Raw genomic sequence first — 17,093 nt, forward strand, 5'->3', positions numbered from 1 at the left:
ATGAAGAGTGAAAATTCCATGTTGCAGTAAATAAGAAAGGAAAAACCTCCAAATAAAAGCAATGCCATGGGTGTGAGGAGACACAAACTGAGGCAGAAGGTTCAGTTCTCCACTGCACTGACCGGATAGTGCTGGAAAATGCCAGGACAAGTCACACAGCCTGAAAACAGCCAAACCTCAGCACATCTCTCAAACCCATTTTTTCCTCTCAACAACCTCTCAGGTAGCCAGGAGCTCATTCTTAGGCACAGCTAGAAATTTACCTCAAAATGCAAAGGTGAGTGCAGATGGATATCTTCACCTGCAATCTTCTGGCAGTAGAATAGACTGTCCCCTCTCGGTGACAGTGGTGGGGCTGGCATGCCCTGAGCTGAGTGTGTTAGTGTTGGTGACACTGAACACAGCCCTTTCCCTCAGTAGCAATACCTTCTGCAGAGGTTTAAGCAAGTTTGAGGGTCAGGCCATCAAAGGCAGCTCTGTCACCTTGCAGAAAAAGCAGAGGGCTATCAGAGGATGATGGCTTCTGTAGGAACTCTTCAAACCCTCACAAACAGCAATGCCCAGTGCTAACATGACCCCAAATCTCTGAGAATAAGCTGCAGACCTCCTCCTCACTTTGACAGCCAGGCTAAATCCATCCATGCCTGGGAGGCAGAGTGTGCAACAAATCACTCTTTTCTTGGCAGGAGGAAAAGCCAGAGCAGGAGAGCCCCATCGGCAGCTCCCATGGCATTTGCAGTCCCGCAGACTCCATGTGTGTCTGTGCTCCAGCAGAAAGCAGGGTTTGCAGCACCACATTCCCCTGCTTCTGGTGCGGCTGAGCCCTGGCACCAAACTGAGCCTGCTGCCCTGCCAGAACCATCCGTAGGATGCCTCACTGCAAGGAGCCAGGGACAGCCAGGGTTACCTGTCCAGCATGCTGTGCCCCACAGACAGTGCAGCCCACCAGCGCTATCCTTAAAACATGCTTGAAGAGCCATTTCTGAGGAAGAACAAGTGGGAAGCAGGAGGAATAGGAAGCACAAGGCTACACAGGAGATGAACATTTGTGAAATGACTACACACTGGCCATGAACTTAGAGAGGGGGTGGGAGACAGCAGAGCATCCCAAGGCTGGGAAGGAGTGATAGCAAAGATCTGCCCTCCCCCCCATTCAGGGAGCCTGTCAGACATTATTCCCCATCCTCTCCCTTGAGCTCCCTGCAGATATTTGCTGATGGCTCAGACGGTGGCATTGACAAGCCAGTGAAGTGACTCAGTGTGAGCGTGATGGGGAAAGCCCCCAGGCAGGGAGGGAGATGAATCACAGGGAGACACCGCAGACTCCCAGAGAAGAAGCAGAGTCCAACCCAAGAAAGTCCAGCCCAAGCAAAGGGAGGGCAAGGATGTGTGATGGGTCGTAGAGGACACAAGGCACCGCTGCCTCCCAGCTTTTTGCCAGCAGCTCCAGTCCTGCCCTGGGCTTGGTGCCTACTTGGCTTCCAGTTCTCTCCAAGGCACTGGGCTGGCTGCAGGCCAGCATCACCCACCAGGAACACTGCTGCCTGTGCTGGCATGCCCAGCACCAGTTGATGTGCTCCTGCCAGAGCCCTGAGCATTGCCTGCCCATGGGACACTTGCCCAGAGCAGAAGTGCTGAGCTCCTCAGGGAGACAGCAGGTATGGGGAAGACCACACATGGCATGCACCTCCTGGCTCAGGAGCTGTCCCAAACCACGCTGCCCCACCTGGGTTATGGTTTACTTCATCCTCACTGGCTCCACAGGTGACCTCTCCATGCAGCTGGGAACCCCCTGCTTTTTCCTGCCCCAAGGTGTCCACCCCACCATGTTTTGGAGCCTGGCCACAAAGGACATGCTTCTGTCCCAAGTTTGGCAGAGGACTCTTAGATAGGGCATTGCTGGAAGCTGAAAGGCAATGAGCTTATCGTGACTTATTTATGAAGCCAGCGACCAGGGGGTGAGGAGAGTGCCTGTTCCTCATCTCCTCAGCACCCACCAGGTCACACGTCTGGCTGAGCCCAGTCATTCCTGCCACTGCATGACCCAACACACTCAGGAGACAGCTGGCACAGGCAGTGCTTGCTCACATCTCAGTGCTCTCAGTGCCTTCCCAAAGTCTCCCTGGCAAGCAGTGCCCAAGCCCCATCCCTCACTGCTTTCCTCTAGGGCTCAGCCTTTGCTTTCCAGCGTTAATTAAGTGTGAGCATAATGGCTCACTCTTCACACCTCTTTACCAGTCCAGATGCCTGTCCTTTGCCACATAGAGTTATTTACCTCTCTAAACTTGTAATTTTACTATGTGTGCATCATAACTTCCACTACTTACTGCCCACTGGAGTCCAAAGCTCCACTGGAAAACAGCTCATCCTGGCCATGATATTAAGGCAGGCAGTAAAGCCAGGGCCACCACACTTTGGCCAACTCTCCTGGAAATCATCCCTCCCCTGTGGGCAGTCTTGGACAAAAGGCAGCTCCAATAAGTCTGGGCACTAATTTAACCAGTTTATTGATTAAATACTAACCACAGGATGAGATCCTGGCCTATTTCATGCTTAGCAATACCAGACCAGTCATTACTTTGTTAAGACATTAAGTGGCACTGGTGATGCCAGGAGAAATATGAGCTTGCCCAGAAGGCTTCACCCCTTTACTGTGACTGTCAGAGCACTGAAAGAGCAATTGAAATTATTGCACACATCCTTTCAGTTCCTCCCAGATCTAATACAACAAAATCTTGTTCATCTTGGATAACCACGTCAAGTCATTAGCTTGTCAATAATTCACCTTGTGCTGAGCGCCGTGACTTGGCACGAAGCAGGCTGTGCTCTTCAGGTGGCCAAAGCCTGAGCATCTCCTGGCCAGCCCACTTCCCACTGTGCTGGTCCTCACAGACAGACAGGGGTGGGCTGCCCCAGGCACACAGAGCCAGCTTGCTCCTAAATCCTGCTCTGTTTTACAGCAGAGACAGCAATGCATGGTGAGAGAAAAGTAAAAAAAGGAAGGCATCGCTGTAAATGAATTAACGCTTTCAAAACCTCATCATGGAAGGAACGGGGATATCTGAGAAATATTCTAATTAAATGAACTCAAAGTTACACCAGGAGCTCTACACAAATAACTGGCCACACACATCAATTTTCACACCAGTCCAGCCGCACCTGTCGCCTGCAGAGGATGCAAAATCTTGCTTTACACAAGCTTGTTGAAATTCAGCGATTTTGCCAATTTGCTAAAATTGAGCTCAGCTTTGCAAAGCGGCAGAAGTCCCACAAAATCAGATGTACCTGACAGAGTAGGAGGTGTAGAGAAGCTAGATTTTCAAGTGCTTGGAATGCCTCCCTGTTTTGAGCCTGCAAAACTCAGCTGGACACTTCCCAGAAACAGCCTTGCAGAAGACTTCCACAGAGGCAGCTTTTAAGAAATGCCTATATAGGATTTCATCCTTTCTGGCTCCAAAGAAAACCTGGATTAAAGCTGCACTCAGCAATCCAAAAGGGCTGATTCCAAATTCTCTAGAACCACAGCATCAAGCCCCAGCCAGGTAGCACTGGCTGCACTGGAGATGTGCTAGGGCACGGAGAGGAAAGCATTTGCATGTATTTACATCATGACAACATAAAAAATATACAGTTGTCATTGTCATTTAGGGCCCATAAGCTCACTGGGAAGGGAGGGGAAGGAAAAAGATATCTTGCCACCTGCTCAGGCACTTTCGACTAAAATCTTCAACAGCTCATAATCCTGAGGGTTGGGAAAATACACCGCTCTTAGTTTGGGGCTTTTTGATGTTCAGGTGCCCACAGGCTGGACTTCTGGATCAGTTCTTTACACCCTTCATCCAGAGGAGCCAAGGAGCATTTTGAAAGCCAACCTACTCCAGCAGTTCAGGGAATGAAACAACATGGACTGGGTCACCCTGTTTTGGGATGAGGAGGAAAAAAGGGCCAGTTGTACTAAGAGAAGCCCCACTGAAAACAAGCCCTTATCCCTCTCAGCCCTGATGCACAAAAGGGACCAGATTTGGGCTAAACCTACACCTCCTGCTCAGGTGGAGCCGTCCTGCCCACGGCCATTGCTTTGCTCTGCAGAGTGGGAGTGTGGCAGCAGGGAGCCTGCCTGGAGCAGGCATCCCAGCAATGTCAGCTATGCAGTGTCCTCCTTTGTGCCCCCAGAGGGTCAGGTCTCCATCTAAACAGGAAGCCAGGATCCCAGTGTGGGGGAGTGGAAGGGAGGCAGCGCTGCAGGAGGTGCTGCTGCTGCCCCAGTCCCTCCCTGCTCCAAGCCCAGCACAGGCAGTCATGGGGGGCTTGCAGGGCACGCACTGGGATCCCCATTCTTGGGCAGACAGGACACTCACTTCTTTGCAAGATCAGTTTTTTTAATAATTTAGTAACTAGAGGCAAAGCCCAGAGAGCGGCTGTGGCAAAGGTAGCATTGAGAAAGGGGAGTTGAAGCAGCAGAGGGAAGGGTGAGGGATCCCCTCTTTCACCAGCAGTGACTAACTTGGAACAAACAGAGACAGAGTATTTTTCCCCCTAAACCAGGGACTGCATTAAAAACCACACAAACCTCAGGGTCAGCAGCTGCTTCAAACCCTACACACAGAACTGCTGCTGCTTGCACTTGACGATCTCCCCTTGCTTGCTTTCTGTGCCTAAATAAACTTTTTCTTCCTCTGGTTTCCCCATGCTAATATTATGGTATAATTTTATTCCTTAAAGCAGAAGGGTAGCTGTGTTCTTTACAGAGGACATGCATTCCTTCAGCTCCAGCCAAACTGAAATGGGCCCCAGGCAGCCAGCCCAGGCAGAAATGTCCTCAGCAACGCTGTGGTCCATCCTGCAGCAGGCACATGGCCAGAGCACAGCACAGGAAACCACGGCAGGGATTTACACAAAAACAGCCATCAAACCAACCATCATGGCATCCTCCTCACAAACAGCACCCCCTGACAAATAAACAGACATTCAAAGTCTCTCTGGCAGGTCTGATCGGCAAGTCACAGCCTTTCAATGACTTGGATCTCTACTGTCTTACACCAGGTGAAGGAAGCCTGAGCACACCTTTCAAACACATCATTCACCATGAGAAACCATTATTTTACCCTATTTTGTGTCCTCTCCCTGCCAGTCAGAACTTTATCTATGAATTTCTAGACTCTGCTTTGAGTTTATTTATATTGGTCAACAAGGATGTTCTGGTGTACTTTTTTTCCCCCAGAGTTTACTTAAGCCCTCAAAGTTGTGCCAGTCCTCCCATGCTGAGGTGGAGCTCTGTGATTTTGGGGCTGGAGCTGCAATTTTTCAAAAGTCTTATCTTGAAAGGCAGCGAAGGAAACTGCTTTTTATAAAAGTTCTTGATGGCTGAATAGTTGTTCTGTTCCAAACCTTGTCTGGAAATGAGGGGAGCAAACCTAATGGCATAAAGGACTTCCCAGAGCATGCACCAGTTACAACATTAACCACCACAGAGAGGACAGCAGGTAGGAAAGCTGTTGAGGAAAGCCCACAAACTATTTACACCCTGGAAGTTTGAAACAGAAGAGCCTTGAAATCTGTGTCCTTGCAATATGATACTCCTTACCTTGGGATATGGTACTCCTCTCCTCCTTTGGTGAAAGAGAAAATGAGATTATCTGCACGAGGGTTTGAGAGGAGCAGAGCTCTGGTAGGGCTGCTCAGTGACAGGAAAAGGTCCAGTGCTTATGGGATCCCATGAGGCCACCAGAAAGACAGCTCATCCATTACCCAACACCCCTGCAAGTGCCTTCAGGTCCTTCCAGTCAAGAGTGTTATTCCCAGGAGAGAGCCATCCCTGGAGGACAGGGCAGTCTCCTTGCTGTGGCCCAAGGACAGACCAAATTACCTGTGCCTGCGGCCACATGGCCACAGACACCACCCCAAGGTCCAGCCCAGCCCCTAGAGCTGTCCCATGTTGAAGAGCAGTGAAACTCCTGCTGTTCTAAGCCTGGGGACAGCGAGCTCATGGGGCGCATGGTTTGCTGCTCTCCCAGCCCCCTCTGAACACCCTCCAATTGTGCTGGCAAGAGGCTGGGGAGCAGAAGAAAAGATCCTCTCCTGGCTGTTGGCCAAGCATTATACAGCAAGAGTGTCCCATATCCTGACTGTAAGTATTTTGGGAAGCCAGATGACTTCATTACCAGATGACACCCCCTGACCTACTCACCGTTAAACAAGCTCACTGCTGGCCAGCCCCAGAGCTCATTACTCTGCATTTTAATTTGCACACTGCCATTTAGCACTAACTTGCTGCCATACCCAGGCAGCACCCGAATTTTCATGCTGCTGAAACTCTTACACAAGCAGTAAAACCCTAAGGTAAGTCTTGCACCAGCACCTTGTTACTTTGTTATTGGGACTGACATATTAGGAAATCCGAGTAACCACGGACATGCTACAGTTACCATCAGGTGCCGGCAGCCTGATACCCACATCCACCTTCCACCCACCACCTGCTCCTGCACAGGATGCAGCACTGGGAGCACAGACACAGCACACAGGATGCCTGGGTACCACGGGGACAGCCACGCTGCAAACAGGGCCCTGTGCCACACAGAGCCTGCAGGCACCACACCCGGGTGACACGGAGATGTCAGCGGAGAGAGGGACAGCGAAAAACACGGAGCTATGAACACACTGGAGGACAGGATTTATGCAGGACAAAGCTGCAAGTGCAGATGGAGGAGCAGCCCAGCCACCCTGGTGCAGAAGGGGAAGGAGCAGTGGCCACACTCACCCTGATGCGCCGCATGGCTGTCACGATCTCCACCCGGCTGTTTGGCCGCGGCACATCCAGGCTCCCGATGTACTGCAGGGAGAGAAAGGAGATTAGTTGAGCTCCTACAGCACTGGAAACCTCACGGTCCCACCACAGCCTCAATGGCATCCACACAGGAAACCCAGGGTCACTTCTGGAAAATGGGCAGCATTTTGCCTGCTGCACGTGAATCCTTGCACGCCTCCCACCATATGAAGCTGTTCCCTCATTACAATGCTGCAAGTAGTCAAAACCCCTTTTTCTAGCAATAAAATAACTTCAGCCGTCAGGCCAGCAGGATTCACTCATCTAGGCCATGATCAAAGCACACAGGTATAAGCAAATATCCCCTCGGCCTCAGTGAGTCATCTATTACAGACTTGGATATTGGAATATACCTAAAATAGCTGGACCAACCTGTCCTGTGACAGGCCCTTCATTATTTAATTACAGCCCTGCCAAACCCGTGGCTGTTTTTGCAGGGATGCTGAGCCTCCAGGCCAAGCCAACAGAATAAAGGAGCCGCTTTGCTATTCAAAGGGGACCAAAGGCAGCGCCACTGCGACCCAGCACAGAGAGACGCCGAACAAAAACCTTTTTAAAAATAAAATGGAAGAGGGCACATTCTGAAGAAGGATCAGAAAACAGACAAGCGATGAAGAGTCAATGCTGAGCACTAAAAACGTGTAGTTAGAAGAAAAGCGTTTTGAGCCTATTTACTGGCCCTCTGTGCTCCCACGCTTCATCTCGACACAAGGGCTGACGTAACCCTCGGCAGCACAGCACGGGCACTAAACCCAGCAGGGCTACGTGTTCCTGTGAATATGGCCATAACCTCCGCTGGCACCATGAAAGACCAGGTCACTGGTTTCCAGCAGCAGCACTGACATGGGTGCCTGAGTGTCTGAACACGTGCTCAGGCAGAGGCTGCTGAGAGGGACTATTTCCCTCCTAGCATTGGTGTGGGACTCCCAGCTCCTCTCCACTGGGATTGCCACCTCTGAGGAGGGAGGGCAAGGTGCAGAGGATGCATGACCACGCCTGGGCTTTGTGTGCACGCTTCTCAGAGAGCCTCCTAAGAGAGAAATTCAGAGCCCTGTGCTTGTGAGAGCCCTCCTTGCTAAGCCCCCACACCCCAACCCAACAAGCTCGGCGAGGCCATCCCCAGATGCACAGCTCCTGCCTGGGGGGACACAGAGGCAGGTGTCCAGCAGCCAGCACCGGGCAGCCAGTGCCGACAGAGGAGATGTGAAGAGAGAGAATATAAAAATAACCCCCAAACAGCTGGCATGTCCATCACGTGCCGCGCAGGCTGCCGCGGTGCAGGGCAGCCTTACGTAACCGGGAATTACAGCCCACGACGCGTGGCGCCAGCACTCGACACTCAGCACCAGCTGCCCAGCCCCAGCCCCTCGCTGCCCTGCTGAGAGCACACAGCCCCGGCTGAGCTCTCTGTCACATCCCCTGCGCAGAGCCTGTCACCCCGTCAAAAGGGCAGGTCATCTGAGAGAAGCATCTCGGACGTCAAAACATCCCCTCTTCTGATGTGAAGTCAGGAAACCATCAGTAAAAAGGAGGAGATGAGGAGGAGGATAGAAGCAGCTGGAGCCCTGAACTCGCAGTGACCATGCAGGACCTAAGGAAGAAGTCTTTCCCCATCCTGCCCCTGGCAAACATCCCTGTTGTACTTCCCCACCAAGCCTTCCCAGATCACTTTTCTGCCAGGGACCACCTGGAGAAGAAGGATTCTTATCTTCTATGAGGAGGACAGACTTCTGGAGCCAGAGGAAGCCTATCTTCTTCCAGCTATTCCAAACAGCATGAGGTCACCGCCTGGTAATCACTTTCCTTCCCCTGTGCTTCCCTTTCCCAGGCAGGTGCAGAACACAGCCATGCCCAAGGACAGGGCAAGCAGTGCCAGCTGGGCAGGAAACAGCCACATCCACCTCTGGCTCCCACAGCCACATGAATTCCAGCAATGCCAAGCTCCTGGCTGCCCACCACGACCTCATGGCCACAACTGTGTGTGTGAGCCCAGCAGGGCTGGGGTGCCTGGTAAGCAAGCGATGGAGAAGAAACCAGACACCACCCTGGGACAGGCACCACCTTGGATAGGCCTCCTGAGAAACAGCCCCACCAGTAGGGATGTCTTGATGCTGTCCTATCGGTGTGCCCTCATTCAGCTGTTCCCCTCCAGCTCATGGTCACATGTACCCAAACCAAGGGGCACAGGTCACAAACCCTGCAGGATTCACCTTTGCTCCCAAACCTGGACTCCAGGGCCTCCTGCTGTATCCCACATCCCGTGGGTGCTCCCACCAGAGCCCAGAGCATATCCAGCCCCAGTGTGGGCTCTCTTCACAGAATTACTGTGCTCACAGGTCCTAAAACACTCCCCTCTCCCTCCACTCTGGAGGCAGGTATTTTTTACACATTTCACACAACTCACCACATGGACAAAGACTTCACGGATTATTTTTACCTTCAGGGCAGAAATCACATGTGACAAGTACACTGCAGGAGAGTAACCCTTCACAATGTAGTGAGTATCCCCCAAAGGTGTGGACCTGGGAGTTGGTCTTTCAGCTAAACCACTTCCTAGGCAAGGAGGGGGGATGGTCTGAGAAACCATCCATATTTAGTAGTGATTTGCAGGCAATGAGCACAGCAAGGGCTGCTCCTGCTCCACTCTCCTCCAGCCCTCCTACTCACAGCACCGATTTTAATTATGGGAATAGGTGTGGGCAAAAGCAGGTGAGGCAAAGACGAGGATCAGCAAAGCAGCCAGAGCCTCCACAGTGCAATACTTCCCACTCACCCCACCCCAACACAGAGACTGAGCTCCCTCTCTCCCAGGGCAGGAGCTCCAGAGACTCCCAGGCAGAGATTTTTGCCTTCCTTTACCACACATGTGCCCCCAGCGAGGTGCCAGGCACGCGGTGGTGGTCCTGGTCCCCTCAGAGACCATTGTCCTGGCTGCCAGGGCTCAGCCCTGCATCTGTGCCAGCAAGCTGACCCCACGGGAAACAGACGCAGGAGAGAGAAAGGAAGGTGCCTGAGACAAAAGGGGAGAAAATAAAGCTGTGCAAAAGAGCTGACAAAGAAAATAAACCCATAAAAGAACTCACCCTCCCCGAGGCCCTGCAAACCGAGGGGGAGAACACATGTACATATGCAGGATGTGGGTTTTCCAAATAATCTCCTCCAGATCCATGGCCCCACCACCCTGCCAAAAGATGTGGGGACAGAATTGGAGTCCCTGACCTGCATCCAAGAGCCAGGTGGAGTTAGGGAGTCACTGATCCCCATGCTCTGAAGGTGGGGAGGGCAGTCCTGGGCAGCCTCCTCCTCCCCAGCCCAATTAGGAGAAGAAAGGCCACCCGCTCAGTGAATGGGCAGCCAAGGGGGTCCCTCGCGTAGCAGGCGCCCTGGCAGCCCCACAAAGGCAGCCCTCACACTGCCAAGGGCCAGAGCTGCTCCAGGCTGTGATGCCAGCACAAAGCACCCCTTTTGCAGGGTGTTTTTGGCCCTTCATGTGCCCCGCTGCTCCTCATCCCCATGTGTGGGGTCCAGCTTTCCATTCATCCTTCCAGGGTCCCCAGAAAGGGCAGTCCCTCTCCCTGCCATGGCACAGGTGGCATCACCCATCCGGCTTCTCAGCACCCAAAGGGACTCTGCTTGCTGGCCCCTCCCCGTGCAAACAGGCTCTCCTCTCTGTCCCAGGCACAGTGGGAAGGGGCCTCTGCACACAGCCTGCACCAAGCACCCTCTGCCCACGGCTTACAAAAGATCTGCCCAGTTCTGGGAAATGCCAGGGAAAAAAATAAATTTGTTTTTTACACAGAAAACAAAGGGGAGCACTTTGCCAAAGCACTGTTTGCACAAGTCACTCAGTTTCTCATTTTTCCTCGAGGCTGTTTAATACTGCTCGTTTTCTGCTCTGTCAGAAATGAATTTTCTTGAGAAGTTGCTTTTTCTGTGACAGCAGGTGGCAGATATTTTCAGAAAACTGAAGGCCAATCGCATCACTGCCGGGGGACACCTTGGAAGGGGTGTTGATGAGATCGGTGGTGGGCAGAGGTGGGCAGCCAAAGCCTTCCTGGGGAGGAGCTGCTGCCTTCCTGCTGCTCCAACAGCCCAACGCTGCGTGCAAAGGTCAGGGCTGAATCATCCCCAGCTTACAGGGGAGCCTGGATTGGCTGGCTGCCGGTTTCCAGCTTCCAGAGCCACCCCAAGCCAGAGACCCTGCCACAGATGAGGAGCCACTGCTTCTGTCTGGGAGCTGCAGGCAGGCAGAGGGCAGGAGGGACACACTGGCACCAGCCCCAGGCCATCTTCAGGGCCAGGAGAGCCTCATCCAAGCAGGGGTCGTGCCCCTGGGTCAAGGAGGGGTTACCAGAGGTACCAGCAGCCAAGTGAGAGGCATCAGATACAGGGCACAAGGGTCCCCAGATTTCTGACGAGTCCAGGGCAGTGTGAGGCTGCACCAGGTACAGGGACATTGACCCTGCCACCCTGCTGTGCCATGGAGTGAGGGACAAAGTGCTCAGGCACCAGCATGAAACCTCTTTATTTCCCCAGCACCCGGGGAACACCCAGTCAGTCTGCAGTCTGGCTGATAAGGTTTCTCCCCAGGCTGCTGCTGTCAGAGAAAGCAAGAAGAAATCCATTCCCAGGACTTTTGCTGTCCCACTGTTCCTGCTCTCCAGTTGTCCAAGCACAGCCTCAGCCTGGGGAGCCAAGGATCTGGACTGGCATGACCCAGGCCCTGCCCTGCACCTCAGGAACACCCAGCCTTGCTGGGTGGAAAGGGGGAAGTTTACTCAGACTGTGGTGGTGCGGGCTCAGAGGCCAAAAGGGATGGAAAGTTCACGATGCCAGCCGACTTTAACGGAAAAAGGCTCTGGCTTTCTATTCTGAGTCCAGCAGACGGCTGCTCTGCTGAGCTGGGCACCTCCAGCCCTGCCCCATTCCTCCCTCAGCAGGGCTGTGCACCCTGAGGACAGCAAACACATCCAGCCCTGGCAGCCAGGCAGGCTGAGGTGTGTCAGACCTGTCCAGAGCTGTGCACCTGGACACTGGGCACTAACACAGGACCCTCCTAGCAGACAGCACTGGTCAGCCTGAGCCCTAAGGATATCAGTGCTTATGGGTCTGCTGGTCCCAGCAGCACTTGACCTGCTTAGGAGCTGCAAGTGCTCAAGTGCCAGAAACACAGAGCTCTGGGGGCTCCAAGACACTGACCAGAGCCATATGCACCACACCCACCCTCCTGTCCCACCTGACAAAACAGGGCTCATGTGAATAGGGGAGACACCTTTGCTGCAGGTGACTGTGCAGAGGACAGCAGGGCACAGAGCCAGTGGGGGAAGAGGAGGGATAAAGCTTTTCCATGCCACTGAAGCAGGACTGTCCACTGGCCGTGTTTCTGCTCCCCACAGCTGCCCCCACGCAGGGCCTGAGCTTCCTGCACCTACACCCAGCAATGGCCTTGACAGGGATGCACAAGACCAGGGCACTGCAGAACACAGGGCTGGGAGCATCCCACCCCCTCTGCTGCTGCTCCCTCGGGACCTCCTGGCATCTGCAGAGCCCACGCACCGCCTGTCTGGGACCACAGTCTGGGCACATGTGGCTTTGCCAAATCCAGACTGAGTTTTCTTTGCTAAGAGCTTCACTAAGCAGCCTATGAACTGACTTAACAAGTATGGCAGAAATATGCCACTGTTTCAGATGAGAACCTTTGTAGACTTGGGAAGGTTATTTATAGCCTGGAGCGAGCAATCCTGGGCTCAGGCACACTGCAGCTTTGCTCTGGGCTGAGCAGCCCCGACAGAGCACACCAGAGCTGCCAGTACAAACAGCCCCCAAAGAGAGCTGCCAGCTCTCTCCCAGCCAGACAAATCGGTGCAGAGCTTCACACAACCTGTCTCCTGCTTCCCAGCCCTCCAGGAAATGGACCCTTGCTGGGAAGGGAGCCTAAAGCAGCGGAGGGGAACTGAACACCTTGATCAGAGCTGCCTGCAATTCAACTCACTCCCAACGTTGTTATTTGCAGCCCCTACGTACATAAAAATATACTCAGGGGTGGAAATACACATGTGCTCCTGGCTTAGCGTTCACCTGAGGCTATAATAATTTTCCTGATAAAGGATTTCTCTTTGCAGCAACCAGCAGTGCCTGCCAGTGCTCACAGCCCCTGGAGGGGGGCTGGCAGGTGGGCTGGAGAGGTTCAGAGGAAGGGACATAATGGATCAGACTTCAGTCTCCTTCATGTCCCATCTCCAAACATAGACAGCAGCAGATGCTCAGTTCAACTTCAGTTTCCCACGCACAGAAGCAGAGAAAAGCACTGACAAAAATGAGAGAAAGAGCCTGGTTGCCAAGACCACTTAAGGGAAAAAAACCACCCCGCCACCCAAACCCAAAAAACCCACCTGCTGCACAGAAGAACAGCAACCCTCCCGAAGTCCCACATTTATCTGCAAGCAGGTCTGCTAGCAGGGACATCAGTTTCACCACATGTGCTGTCCAGGCCCATGGCAGTTCCAGACCACAGGCATTGAGTCCACCAAGGATCGAGATGTGCTTGGGAAGCCAATTCTCCCCTTCCCTGCACTTGCAGGAGCAGCAGAGAGAGTTCTCACACCTATCTGCCCCTTCTTTGGGAACCACGTACATTGAGGCACTGCAAAGGGATTAATGGGACTGAAGGATTAACAGCTGTTCCCAAATAATGGGCATTTGGTAGGTGGGACCTTGCTCTGGATCACAAGACCTCTGGGGCAGGAGGAAACCCCAGCCCAGCCCAGCAGGCTCCCAGGACAGGGACAGGAGGCTCCCCTGAGCAAACCCAGCAGCACCCAGCACTCCTGCACTCCAACAGAAGAGGGTCTGGCAGGCCAGTGCCAGGCTCCACCACCCCACTCCATTCCCTCTGCCTGCTGCTCTCTCTCTGGAGACGTTGGAGTAGCCTGAGTCATAATTTCTGAATGTGCAGAATTGCTGGTGTTGCACAAGGTGGCCCTTGGGTTTTGTCCTGCAGCACCAAGGCTTAGAGAAGATAAGGAGTAAGCTCACAGCCCTCTCCTCCTCATGGAGGTGGAGAAAAACAGGAGGTGGCTTTCCTCTCTACATCCCCATTTATTTAACCAGAAAGCAGTGGGAATTTCTGTTCATTTCCCTGCACCATGCTGCAGCTCCCAGTTCTTTCATCCAAATATTTCAGCTAACCCAAGAGGCTAGGCTTTTGATTTTACTCAACAATTCAGACTGCAAGACACAGAAGAAAACAAACGTCCTGCCTCCCCTCGGAGCCAGCTCCTCCGATTCCCTGAAGCCTGACCGAGGCATCTCTGGGATACAGCAGGGTTTGGTGCCAAGAGAAGTGGCCAATGAAAACAGATCCAGAAGTGTGAAATGTATTACTGTTCCTAAGAAGATGGAGTGGGATTTTCCAACTCTTGGATTTGTCTCCAGAAAATGGATTAACATAATCCTAAGGGGACACTTTGCTCTGACTCGGTGTCCCTGTGCCAGCGCATCCATCTGCAAGTGGCTCCAGTGGGGACAAGAGGCACAAGCCTCCTGATGGCATCGCACTGCAAATGACAGCACCGCCTGCCTCACATCAAGTCCATCACCCTCTGCTTGACAAAGGTTCAAATCCTGACTGCCCGTGGCCACCCTGTCACCCGGGATGCCAAGACTCCTTCAGGAGAGAGACAAGGGGGATAACAGCACAGATGCCAGCTGCTACTGAGGGACCAAAACACACATTACATCCACCACACGTGCCCCTTAAAGACAGCAGCAGGTCTGAGTGTAAAAATACAATTAAAAATCAAAGCAATAAATCAGCACATAGTGACTCAGGCCCACATTACCCCCCTGCAGTGAGCCCCAAGCAAGCTTGTCAGGAATCTCAGGCTGCTGGAGCAAAGAGCACTGATCCAGCTGCTGAGCTGTAGCACCGGGATCCCCATTGCCCGCGCTATCAGCTATCCCAGGAGGATTTGAGGAGACAGCCACCCCCCAGATGAGCATTTTTCTGGTTTAATCTTCCCCCAAAGTTCTGCTCTGAATCAGAGTTCTGCATTTTTGTGGCTCGCTCCGGGTGCCTGGCTGCTACAAGAGCTGTGCGGGTGTAAGCGCTTGGGATTCTTGGGGATAAAAGGAAGTAAAGGAGTGTAAGCATTTAATTAATCTCCAGCAATCTAATAAAAGGATAGAGTAATTGCCTCAGCCATCTGCATTCTGTATCTGGCATGAAGGGCTGCTGGAGAAACCCAGGAATTCGGAAGCTGGGTTTCGTACGGATCGTGCTTGGCATTAGCGCGTGCCACCAGACACCAAATAAGAGAAAGAGGAGCTAACAAAGGCTAATATGCAGCACTGCATTAACGCAGCCAGACCAGCAGCGTGGAGCAGAGATGAGCCATGAGCAGACTGAGGGGCTGCTGCTGCACTATCCCACTCCTCAGCCCCCAAGCCGGGTCACCCAAACCTGGCGTGGAAGAGGCACATGGGATGTAGACAGGGAGATGCTGTGCAGCCTCCCCGCAGGTGAGGGGTGAGCAGGTGCTGGCAATAAAACAAGTCGGCTCCAACCACCCAGGAGCAAAAGGCTGCTAAGTTGAGCTCGAACAGCCTTCCTAAGGAAACAGTTGCAAAGCAGGTTTAAGTTTGCTCCATAAACAACTCCTCGGCTGTTTTGCTCTCTGCAGCACGGTGCCCGCCATCGGGCAGGTGATGGCCTCTGCACAGGAACCCTCTCGGCCCCGGGAAAAGGGGGAAAATAACACTTTGACACCCTCCGATGAGCCGCAGCCTTGCCCCGAGGGCATTGCACACAATTAGATGCCAAATTTCCTTCCCCTGGCAGCACATGTTCTCCGAGGACAACAATGTGTGACAGACGCCTGACTTCCTACCGCTCAAAACTGTTTTACACCAGGCTTCTCTCCTAAGCCAACCTCACTTGAGTATCTCCGTCAGCACGATAACCATATTCCCCAGGAGAAGCAAACAGGACAGGATTTTATGTTTCCCCTTTCCAAATCTCCTGGCCAGCTCCTTCCCAATTTACTGCTGGCCAGCGTTCCTCGCTCGGTAGCTTGGCTTTTCCCAGCCTGCTGCGAGATGGCAAGTGCCAGCCTGCGGGAAGCCACAGCCGACGTGGAGTGAGAGAATGAAAGGTCCCAACAGAAAAGGGAAAAAAAAAAAAGAAAAAAAAAAGAAAAGAGAGCTTCGTGCCAAATCCACTAGCAAGGATGGATTATATACGTAAAGAGAAATACCAAGCTTTTATTTCGGGCGCGTGTCCCTGACCGCTCGCACCGCAAATGGCACACAGTTCATCCGGCTGCTCGCATTAGAGGCGCACCAGGGTACAAGGCATCCTGCAGACCCCGACCACCCGTCTCCCATCCCACCGGCACTACCCACAGCGCCGAAGCTGCAGAGCGAAGCCCGAGCCCTCTGCTCTTTCCCGGGAAGGTGCACAAGACCCCGCTCTTCGGGGCCAGCGTCCCCCAGCAACACCACGCAGAGCCCCGGAGGGATGGAGGGCCGAGGAGGGATGCTGGGGTGAAGCTGGAGGGTGACCCCACTCCAGCCTCACCCATCCCACCAGTCTGGGCATCCCTACGAGATACCTGGGAAGCCTCGCCCAACTCTGCAGCCGAGTTTCGGGAAGAGCAGGCAATGCCAAGGGGAAGGGCTCCGGGGGAAGCAGCAAAACCCCACGGCTATGCGAAAGGAGACCTGGAAAACCGGGCATCCCGGAGCGCCGGGGTGCAGCGCCGGGCAGAGACCCCCGCGGCACCCCCGCGCCCGCCGCCCACCTTGGCCTCGAAGCAGATGCCGTGCTGGAAGGCGTCCTCGTTGTGCAGCGGGATGCGGAGGTCGTGCCGGTCGTCCACCAGGTTGTACTTGGACTTGGCGGGCATGGCGGCCCCGCGGCGGCCGGGCAGCCCTGCAGCGCGCCCGGCCCTGCCGCCGCCGAGCCCCCGCCCCGCCCGGCCCCGGGGCGGGGACGCGCCCGCGCGGAGCGAGCGGGGCGGGCGGTGGCGGTGGCGGTGGCGGGGGGCTCCGTGCCCCCTCCCGCGGGCGAGCACCGCGCCCGGCAGCATCGCGGGGCGAGCGCCGCTGACACCTAGTGCGCGGGGCCGGGCTTGCGCCCCGCCGCCAAACTTCAAATAGAACCGACGGAAGGAGGGGGAGATGGAAAACAATGCCTCGGGAATGGTGGGGGTGAGGGTGAGGGTGAGGGTGGGCAGCGCCGGCCGCCCCCGCGGGGAGCACGGGGCAGAGC

The 17,093-nt window shown here is 54.0% G+C and overlaps 1 protein-coding gene across 3 annotated transcripts in view; it reads right to left on the reverse strand.

Moving 5' to 3' along the window:
• NOS1AP (nitric oxide synthase 1 adaptor protein) overlaps positions 1-16,815 on the reverse strand; it is a 42,414-nt gene extending 25,599 nt beyond the window's left edge. For 2 of the 3 annotated variants that reach the window (XM_085068388.1, XM_085068386.1), the window contains exons 1-2: positions 16,624-16,814; positions 6,758-6,829 (exon numbers count right to left, since the gene is read on the reverse strand). In XM_085068388.1, the coding sequence (XP_084924514.1) occupies positions 6,758-6,829; positions 16,624-16,728 (177 nt within the window). In that variant the 5' untranslated portion in view covers positions 16,729-16,814. Of the gene's footprint in view, positions 1-6,757; positions 6,830-16,623 lie in introns of all 3 variants that reach the window. The other variant, XM_085068387.1, reaches the window with a different exon arrangement.
• Positions 16,816-17,093: the final 278 nt, after the last annotated feature.

This window comes from Lichenostomus cassidix, chromosome 8 (assembly GCF_008360975.1).
Source record: "Lichenostomus cassidix isolate B80296 chromosome 8, HeHo_3.0, whole genome shotgun sequence".
NCBI classification, from domain to species: domain Eukaryota; kingdom Metazoa; phylum Chordata; class Aves; order Passeriformes; family Meliphagidae; genus Lichenostomus; species Lichenostomus cassidix.